The sequence below is a fragment of the Garra rufa genome, chromosome 25 (genome assembly GCF_049309525.1).
Source record: "Garra rufa chromosome 25, GarRuf1.0, whole genome shotgun sequence".
In the NCBI taxonomy this organism is placed as follows: Eukaryota; Metazoa; Chordata; class Actinopteri; order Cypriniformes; family Cyprinidae; genus Garra; species Garra rufa.
In genome coordinates this window covers 17,588,486-17,599,009 of record NC_133385.1, presented here as the reverse complement: position 1 = coordinate 17,599,009, position 10,524 = coordinate 17,588,486, and the positions used below count along the sequence as shown (strand labels likewise).

The 10,524-nt window shown below is 33.2% G+C and overlaps 1 protein-coding gene across 1 annotated transcript in view; it reads right to left on the bottom strand.

Annotated features, from left to right (window-relative positions):
* The window catches only part of LOC141301367 (UPF0606 protein KIAA1549L-like), a 55,855-nt gene that overhangs the window by 24,227 nt on the left and 21,104 nt on the right, over nt 1-10,524 (bottom strand). Inside the window, exons 8-12 of the mRNA XM_073831608.1 lie at nt 9,639-9,698; nt 9,058-9,209; nt 8,477-8,648; nt 5,267-5,427; nt 3,595-3,630 (exon numbers count right to left, since the gene is read on the bottom strand). Coding sequence (XP_073687709.1) covers nt 3,595-3,630; nt 5,267-5,427; nt 8,477-8,648; nt 9,058-9,209; nt 9,639-9,698 — 581 coding nt within the window. The remainder of the gene's footprint in view (nt 1-3,594; nt 3,631-5,266; nt 5,428-8,476; nt 8,649-9,057; nt 9,210-9,638; nt 9,699-10,524) is intronic.

Sequence of the window (10,524 nt, the reverse complement as noted above, 5' to 3'; positions counted from 1 at the left end):
ATGGGAAGCGCGTGTGTGAAACCGGAACGCTTTAAACACTGATCCGCAAATTACCGTGCATAAGCAAAATCATGTTCCTGAAAGGACGTCTTAATTGGACGGAGTAGGGAATGCTTTCAGATCAGAGAACACGGCTAAGAGGGAGAACGATCAAAGAGACGATTATCATAATTACAATTGATTTGCATATTGTTTTACCCCATTACTAAAAACAATACAGTTATACTACAGGGATAGTTCACTCAAAAAATGCTGTCATCATTTATTCACCCTCATGTTTTATACTTGTATGACTTACTTTTATTTGTGAAACACAAAAATAGAAGTTTTGCAGAATGTTAAAGCTGCTCTTTTACATACAATTAAAGAATTGTTCACTCCAAAATTAAAATTTCCTGGTAATTTACTCATCCCATATGACATCTAAGATGTTCATACCTTTCTTTCTTCAGTCGAAAAGAAATTTGAGGAAAACATTCCAGGATTTTTCTCCATATAGTGGACTTCAATGGGGATCAATGGGATTAAGGTCCAAATTGCAGTTTCAATGGATTCTACATAATCCCAGCCGAGGAATAAGGGAGAAAAAAAATTATATATATATATATATAGTTTTAAATCATTTATATAGTTTCTATATCTATCTATCTATCTATCTATCTATCTATCTATCTATCTATATATATATATATCTATATATATCTATCTATCTATATATATATCTATATCTATATCTATCTATCTCTATATATATATATATATATATATATATATATATATATATAGTAACCATGTGCTGATTAGCATCTTTGAGCTAGAGTATCTAAAAGTATCTAAAATTGTAACTATTGAAACATATTTGGTGAAGTTTTGGTAATGACATCTTTGTTTTTTTTGGGTGTTATCCCATAAAATTGTCACTGCCGTAACAGTCACGACTGAAACATGTCATTATTGTTTCGGTAGTGACAAAAGGTAAAACATAATCCTTTATTTGGGGGAAATAAACTAAATGTTAGTACAGTTATGCAAATTTTTTGTATTGTAGTATGTTTTAGTATGTGGGTAAACATTGCGTAATGTGATGTGGTCGCTACCAAAACATTACTGTCACTACCAAAAACATGCTGTCATGACCGATGGGATGTTTTGTCAAAAATACTGAATTATCAACCAAGATGTTATTATCGTTCAATGTATATTCAAATTAGTGAATCCCTAACTTTGAAATCAGTATGATCAACTTTTTGCCTTTTACAAAGAAAAAATGGATTCAAAATACAACAAATCTCACAAAATTACACTTGAAATTTGGAAAAACTTGAAAAACTGTTCAATAAAGTTGAAAAAAAAAAAAATTACAAGGAAGATGTAAGCAAAATCTTAATAGGTCTTAACCCTTCTCATTAAATTATATATATTACTGTATTTCGGTGACCAATTTGGGGAGAGGACAAATATTCCAAAACTTTCTGAAAATACAATATGTACTACATTTGCAGCAATAGCCAAAAATACACTGTATGGTTCAAAATTGTCGATTTTACTTTTATGCCATTATGCCAAAATCATTAGGATATTAATAAAAATAAAGTAAAAATCATGTTCCATGAAGATATTCTGTAAATTTTCTTTAATTTTTTATTAGTATTATGCATTTCTAAGAACTTCATTTGGACAACTTTAAAGGCGATTTTCTCAATATTTAGATTTTTTTTTTTTTTGCACTCTTAGATTCTAGATTTTCAAATAGTTGTATCTCGGCCAAATATTGCCCTATCCTAACATACTTCTTATGGAAAGCTTATTCAGATTTCAGATAATGTATATATCTAAATTTCAAAGAATTTACCCTTATGACTGGTTTTGTGGTACAGGGTCACATATAAGAATTAACTGCCCAATTGCTAGAAAAGTGTACCTTGGATATCATAAAATTTGCATACATACAGAATTTGTGGAAAAAGACTAATTTTTTCAAAACGTTTCCAACTCTGTCTTTAAACCTATTCTGTAGAATGGCCCAAATACCGACCCAGTGTTTTCAAAGCGAACGTGCAAAGAAAGTCAAAAGTCAAAAGTCAAAAAAAAAAAAAAAGGTAAAACAATGATGTTGGTCGATTTTGAAGTTAGGGGAGAAAATTAGATGGAGCTTTTTGCCTACCTAACCTACCTTTTGAACTGAAGTACACAGACGAAGAACTAACCATGTGTGACCTTTACATCGTGACTACGTAATGCGTGAAGTCATGGATGATCATTGCAGAGCTAATGCAAGACGAGCATTTGTGGTTAAAAAGTACACAATTTTTCTTTTCAGAAAATGGCAGATCGTTTCGCTAGATAAGACACTTAATCATCGGCTGGGGTTGTGTAGAATCCTTTAGAGCTGCATTAAAACTGCAATTTGGATATTCAACCCGTTGGCCACCATTGAAGTCCACCATATGGAGAAAAATTCTGGAATGTTTTCCTCAAAAACCGACTGGAGAAAGAAAGACATGAACATCTTGGATGACATGGGGGTGAATAAATTATCAAGAAATTTTAATTAAGGAGTGAACTTATCCTTTAAAGTGGATGGTGATGTGTGCTGTCAAGCTCTAAAAAGCCTCATAAAAAACAGTTTATATAGTCCTTTAAAGCCATTTGATTACTTAGTGTGAGGCACACACTGAATTTAAGCTGTTATTTATTGAAGATTTTGCTTGATAATGATTTTGCTACATTTCTGCATTCTACACAACAAAGAAAGTCTCTTTTGCTCACTAAGGCTGCATTTATTTGATAAAAAAATACAGTAAAATCTGTAAAATTGTGAAATAATATTACAATTTAAAATAACTTCTTTCTATTTGAATATATTTTAAAATATAATTTATTCGTATGATCAAAGCTGAATTTTCAGCATTATTACTCCATTCCTCAGCATCACATGATTCTTCAAAAATCATTCTAATATGCTGATTTGCTGCATATGAAATATTTCTTATTATTATAAGTGTTGAAAACAGTTAATATTTTCGTGGAAACTGTGATGCATTACTGTCTTAACTCTCATTTCTGATCAATTTAATGCATCCTTGATGAATAAAAGTATAAATTTCTTTGAAAAAAAAAAATCTATGAACACATAGCAGATCCTATAGTTCCTTTCTGTTGGGTCATTTAGTATATCCCATTTTAGATGAAAAGTCCTCGCAATCTATTTAAACTTCACCTAATTATGCATATATGTAACCTTGGCGTATCACTCAGCTTGGGGCGGCCTAATTTCTTAACCTGCATTTGGTCTGGATCTATTCAAAAGCCTCTTAATCCAAACGCGACATAGAAATCATAATTACAGTAATACTTAAATTCCTCCCCATACTGTTATTAGTCATCGTCCAAGAAAGGAGATACTTGTGCTGTTCGGATCAGAGATATCCCCAATGCACTAGATCTTACTGAACAGTTGATCGATTACGTGGAGGATAGATAACCTTCTGTTTCCCCTTCCCCCTGCGGACTGATTTCCCACAAGCACAGTCAACAAGAAGGATGTGTGGACTATAAACATGCAGTCAAGCACCATGCACAAGCCAGAAATACCTGGTGGTGATAACTCCCATCTCTTCGATATGAGGTCTGGACAGGGAAAGTAGTGAAGACACAATTGGAGGGATATTATTGCGGGTGTTAAAGTGAAATGTGTCATTCCAAGGTTTTAAACAGCATGTCTCATGTGTGGTGAAAACATCAAGTGTTTGAGGAACGAGCCACCATTTCAAAAGTTTATGTCCAGCAACATTTTCAGATGTAAAAATAAAAGGATTTTGTGAATAGTAAGAAGGAAAGCATGTTTAGGCCTAATAGTTGTCAAAATGAGATGACATCATCGGTATGATACAACAATGGGTCTCATTCTCTTATGTAAAATAATCCTGATTCATTAATATTGCAAAGAAGATTTATTTATGGATTTGTTTTTATCAAGCAGAAATTTTGTATGGGACCATTTACTTCTTGTACTCAAGATGTTATCGGTTATAACAACTGATAGTTCTTATTGGATAGTTATTATTTTCTATATATATTTTTTAACATGGATTAAAATTTTACATTTATTAATACATTAATTTTACATTAATTAATTTTACGTACATACATACACATATTTAAGATTCATAAACAGAAAATATAATCAAATAAAAAAATGATTCTACATCATTTTTATGTAATTAATAATATATAATATATATATATATATATATATATATATATAGAGAGAGAGAGAGAGAGAGAGAGAGAGAGAGAGAGAGAGAGAGAGAAAATAATCAATATAGAGTATATATATATATATATATATATATATATATATATATATATATATATATACTCTAATAAATTAATTAGGGTTAATTAAAATCATTATTTTCTATTTTTTTAAACATGGATTAAAATAACTTAATTTTACATTTATTAATAAATTAACTTTATATTTATGAATTTTACACACACACACACACACACACACACAAGATTCAAGATTCATAAATGTAAACGTCATAAATTAATTGATAAATATTTATAAATAGAAAAAATTATCAAATAAAAAATTAATTATTACATAAATTTATATATATATATATATATATATATATATATATATATATATATGAATAAATGTTTCTAAATAGTAGAAATTATTAAATAAAAAATAACTTACATCTACAATTTATTCTACATATTTTAAATGTAATTATTGTAATGTAATTATGTATATTATATATATATAAACACACACACACACACACACACACACACACACACACAAATATTTAATAAATAGAATTAATAATAAATAATTTTAAAATGAAATATAATAAATTATTAACAAAATGTAATTTAACTAGAAATGATTAGAAAATAAAATACATGAAATAACAACACTGAAAAATCATTTAAAAGTTATTTTTATTTTATTGTTTATGTGATTAATTATTATATTACAAAATTTTATTCAAAACGATTCAAACGGGGGTTTTTTTCAGAGAATATAGAATCTGTCATAAATGTAAGTAATTTTTATTTTATCTTAATATTGGTATATTGGTCTATTTCAATTATTAGTGAATAAGACTCATTGTCAATGGACTTCCTTCTAAAGTTATGGTTAATGTTAAATGGATTTATCAATATGATGCTGACATAACATCCGAGACAGACGAGACAGTGATGTGTTTTGTGTTTATTTGAAGAGTCATGACTTGGAAGAGCCTACCTTGGTGCGGGGATGAAAATTGCGAAACGCGCTGGCTTTGAATACGGTTCGGTTTCTCCTGCATATGATAGCGACGGCCATAACCACCAAAACCATCACCAACGATACAGGTATCAGGACCGCCAGGATCCAGAGGTTACTAGGCAGGCTCTTCACCACGGCTGTTTACACACAAACACAATCACAAACATAGATTGGAAATCAATAGACTCATTCACAATGTTTGCAGATGATTTCCGCCACTTGCGTCTCCAGCATGCTCTCTTACAGTAATCCAACTCCCCTCTGTCTCCTACTGTCTGTGGTTAGCTCCTAATGAGCTGAATCTGTCTTTCGGCTGTAGCTCTTATCTGAGAGATTAAACCCCCACTGCTGGGTCTGATTGTGTATTATTCATACAAAACTGGGGCTTTGCTCGTCTCCGGCAGACAAACTGGGCTCGACGCCCCAGTTGAGAGCTCAGTAAACTTGTGTAAACTCTCTACACCCAAATCCCCTGTGGTTTCTCTAGCGCGGTGTGAGATAGCTATAGACTTCATTTGGAAAAATAAGTCAGCGTTATCATGCATGAGTTTTATTGATAAAACAGCTCTGTTGTCTGTTCTTGCATGAAATGTAACAAGATTTTCACATTTTCTACCATAAATTTGAGTGGTGCAAAAATGCAAGGTTGCTAGCTAGGTATTTTTTTGCCAAGACTCATATTTTGGTCTCTAGAAATGTTTTTTATATAAATGTAAGCCCAAAGTATACTTCACTTTTGACACAAGCACTAAGCGAATGTGTGTAGCTGAACAGAGTACTGTATACTCCATTTGATAACATGCGCAAAAATAGGTGATCATCACATGCACTTGTTTAGTGTCTGCGCTATCCTTTCCAATTGTTATGACCAATAAAACTTTTTTTATTATTAGATTTGTGGTTATCTCCTAATTCCCTTGCCTTTTGCAGTCATTTGTTGTTGTATACTTCGATTTTTATGTGCAAGATAGGGTACATGCATACTGTATGCATTGTACTTATATCCTTGCATATACTTAAAAATTAAAATATAATTTGTTTTTTTCTAGAATTTTCTAGAATCTAGAGTTTTTGCCACAGAATAAAAAAATAAAAAGGTAATTCTGACTTTTTATCTTACAATATCTCACTAAAAAGTCAGAACTGCCAGATATAAACTTAGAATTGTGAGATAAAAAAAACGCAATTACCTTTTTATTTTTTATTTTGTGGAGGAAAAAAAAACTACTGTAAGATGTCAACTTAGAATTCGGAGGAAAAAGTGAGAATTCCAAGATATAAACTTGAAATGGCGAGATCTAAACTTGGAATTGCAAGATATAAACTTGGAATTGCGAGGGGGGAAAAAGTGAGAATTCCAAGATCTAAACTAGGAAATGCAAGGTATAAACTCGGAATTGCGAGGAAAAAAAGTGAGAATTCCAAGATCTAAACTTGGAATTGCAAGATGTAAACTCGAAATTGCAAGGGAAAAAAAGTGAGAATTCCAAGATCTAAACTTGAAATGGCGATATCTAAACTTGGAATTGTAAGATATAAACTTGGAATTGCGAGGGGGGAAAAAAGTGAGAATTCCAAGATTTAAACTAGGAAATGCAAGGTATAAACTCGGAATTGCGAGGAAAAAAAGTGAGAATTCCAAGATCTAAACTTGCAATTGCAAGATATAAACTCGGAATTGCGAGGGAAAAAAGTGAGAATTCCAAGATCTAAACTTGAAATGGCGATATCTAAACTTGGAATTGCAAAATATAAACTTGGAATTGCCAGAAAAAAAAGTGAGAATTCCAAGATTTAAACTTGGAATTGCAAGATATAAACTCAGAATTGCGAGGAAAAAAACGTGAGAATTCCAAGGTCTAAACTTGGAATTGCAAACTCGGAACTACGAGGAAAAAAAGTGAGAATTCCAAGATTTAAACTAGGAAATGCAAGATACAAACTCGGAATTGCGAGGGAAAAAAAGATTGAATTCCAAGATCTAAACTTGGAATTGCACGATATAAACTCAGAATTGCGAGGGGAAAAAAGTAAGAATTCCAATATCTAAACTTGGAATTGCAAGATATTAACTCGTAATTGAGAAGGAAAAAAAGTGAGAATTCCAAGATCTAAACTTAGAATTGCAAGATATAAACTCGAAATTGCAAGGAAAAAACGTGAGAATTCCAAGATCTAAACTTGGAATAGCAAGATATAAACTTGGAATTGCAAGATATAAACTTGGAATTGTGAGAAAAAAAAGTGAGAATTCCAAGATCTAAACTTGGAATTGCAAGATATAAACTCAGAATTGCGAGGAAAAAACCTGAGAATTCCAAGATCTAAACTTGGAATTGCAAGATATAAACTCAGAATTGCGAGGAAAAAAAACGTGAGAATTCCAAGGTCTAAACTTGGAATTGCAAGATATAAACTCGGAATTTCGAGGAAAAAGTAAGAATTCCAAGATCTAATTTTGGAATTGCAAGATATAAACTCGGAATTGCAAGGAAAAAAAGTGAGAATTCCAAGATCTTAACTTGGAATTGCAAGATATAAACTCGGAATTGTGAGGGAAACAAAAGTGAGAATTTCAAGATCTAAACTTGGAATTGCAAGATCTAAACTCGGAATTGCAAGGTAAAAATGTGAGAATTCCAAGATAATAAATTGGAATTGTGAGGAGAAAAGTGAGAATTGTGTTATATAAACTTGGAATGTATCTTGGAATTATATCTCGTTAACTGAAAACAGGCTAGAATAATCTATTCTTAAATGTTAAGAATCGATTATTCTTGCCTGTTTTTAGTTAATAAACAGAACAATGTAGCACACCTCCCTTCCAATACATTGCAATAAGCTTTATGCTTTGTTACTTTTGATGTAAAACAAACTCTAAGATTTCAAATATATTTTGTAAAAATGAGAAATCAATATTTTTACCCAGCCCTACTAAACAATACACTGAAGTTTAAAAGTTATGATTAGGGGCCAAAACACCGACCTTAGGAATGAGCATTAGCAATCACCGCTAATATAATCTATAATGTACTAATCACTTTTGACACCTTAAAAATATACAGTAGTTCTAAATAAGATATACAGTAAACACTCACAGAAGTGTAGGTTTTCCTGCATATACAAAAAATTATTAAATGATGGTTTGAAAAGAAACAAGGTTAGACGAGTGAACTATATACATACGCTCTGCTTGAATTTGGATGAAGTAGCCCAGGGTGAGAGCCATAGTCTGAGAGTCCACTGTGTTGAGGGTCTTAGCTGCAGCAGTCCCAGTTATGGGAGAGCCATCTACTTGTATGTAGTAAGTCATTTCAGCTGGGTTTTTAGGACCAGGCAGCCGCCGAATGCTGACCATCTGTATGAGGAAAGAGAAAACACTTTGAGTTCATGTTTTGTTTCCAATACAAACTTTAGAAACTGTAAACTCTAAACTGAGACATGAGGGCAATTCTTAGTTTTAAATGGGTCATACACATTTGTTGCATTTTTTCCACTTGAATATGCAAATGACCTCTTTTATGATTGGCTAACCTCTTTGCATTCAAAATGAGTAACAGTCCCCATCCTCCATTTTAAATAATAAATAAGCTTTTGTCACAGTGTGTCGCAGCCATGGTTGCAGGTTCTATTGGGAGTGGAGCTTTCTCATTCTAGAGCATTTGATTGGACCAAAACCTGTGTAGTGCAGGATGAGTCATCAAAATATTTGCTCCATTTTGTCAGGAAAAGAAAAACTACAGGCATAGAACAAACTGATGGCACACCTGAACGGTGTAATCGCCTACAGTTGTAGCTCTCCTAAAGCGAAGGCCGCGTCGACTGGCAACCAGAAAGAGCTCTGCCAGCCGCTGCTCCATTAGACTAGCAAAGCTCTGATAACTCCCCTCAAGAGAAGAGCTGTCAACGTCCTGAATTACTGGAGAGAGAGAGAATGACAAAAAGAGAGATGAAGCAAGGTGACAAAGAGAACATACCTTTAAGTCTAAAAAACTGCAATTACTATAGAATTGACCTTGGTAAAAGGATTCGTTCTCCTGACAGTGATAAAAAAGGGAAGAACGGGAGAATGATGGGGGAGGAAGAGCTAGCTAAGGCAACGGAGAGAACATTGAGTGCAAGAACTTAAAGCTAGAAATAGCTTTTTCACACTCGATATTCTGAACCAATGTGATCTCAAATCAGTTGATGGAGGAAGCTAAATAATACATCAATAGCTCTCCGCAAGCAAGAAGACTGAGTTTAAAAGAAGTGGGGAAAAAAACATTATCTAGACTTAATCACGTAACACATGCTGGCAAATAGCTGTCTGGGTGCTGGTTAGCAGCTGAACTGTTAAGGTAATTACCTGTGATTACCCAGTAATCTCGGGTTGCTACTGAAGTGTTAAGGTTGTGGTACTCCAGAGCTGTGAAAAGAGAGGGAAAGACAGACAGATGTTCACTGAAAGACCATTTTGGGGGAAGAAAAAAAGAATTCTGAATTTATCATTTACTCAAACATTGGTAATGATAAATGTGAATTTTTAATGTTATCGTATCAGTCTGACTCATAAAATAAGATGATAAATTCTAACCAAATGATAATGGGACCCCATAAACCTTCTTGAGATAAAACGTTTACTGAGAGCCAAGAAGACAAGAAAATTATATATAATTATATATATATTTTTTTTTTTAATGATTCCACACAGGCATTTTGTTTCTTCATTCTTTGTTATATCTGTGAAAGTGTTCAAATATTTAATAAATGCTTTTAATTTTTTTTTTACATTTGTTTAATAAAAAAGTTGTAATAAAAAACTGAATATTGAAAATAAATATTTAATTTCACACACACACACACACACACACACACACACACACACACGCAGTATATGTTTGTATGTATGTATATATATATATATATATATATTGTGGCGGGAGGGGCACACGACAGACACAGTGGGTGTGGCGTCAGGCCTCGGAGAGGCTTTTATTAAACAGAAAATAAGGGAAAAAGTGTCCATAAAGGAAAACAGTGTCCAAAATAAAAGGGGGATCTGGTGTCCTCGGGTGCTGAGACGCCGTGACGGAAGGGAAGTGTTCGGAGGGGAAGGGTCCAGGAGAGGGGCGGAGTCCGGCGGCCGCGGGCGCTTCCCATGCTAGCGCCGGGGTGCTAGGGCGGCGGCATCTCCGGCAGGCTCATCCCTCTCGAGCTGTCCGGCGCTGGGGCGGCGGCTTCTGGCGGCCTCA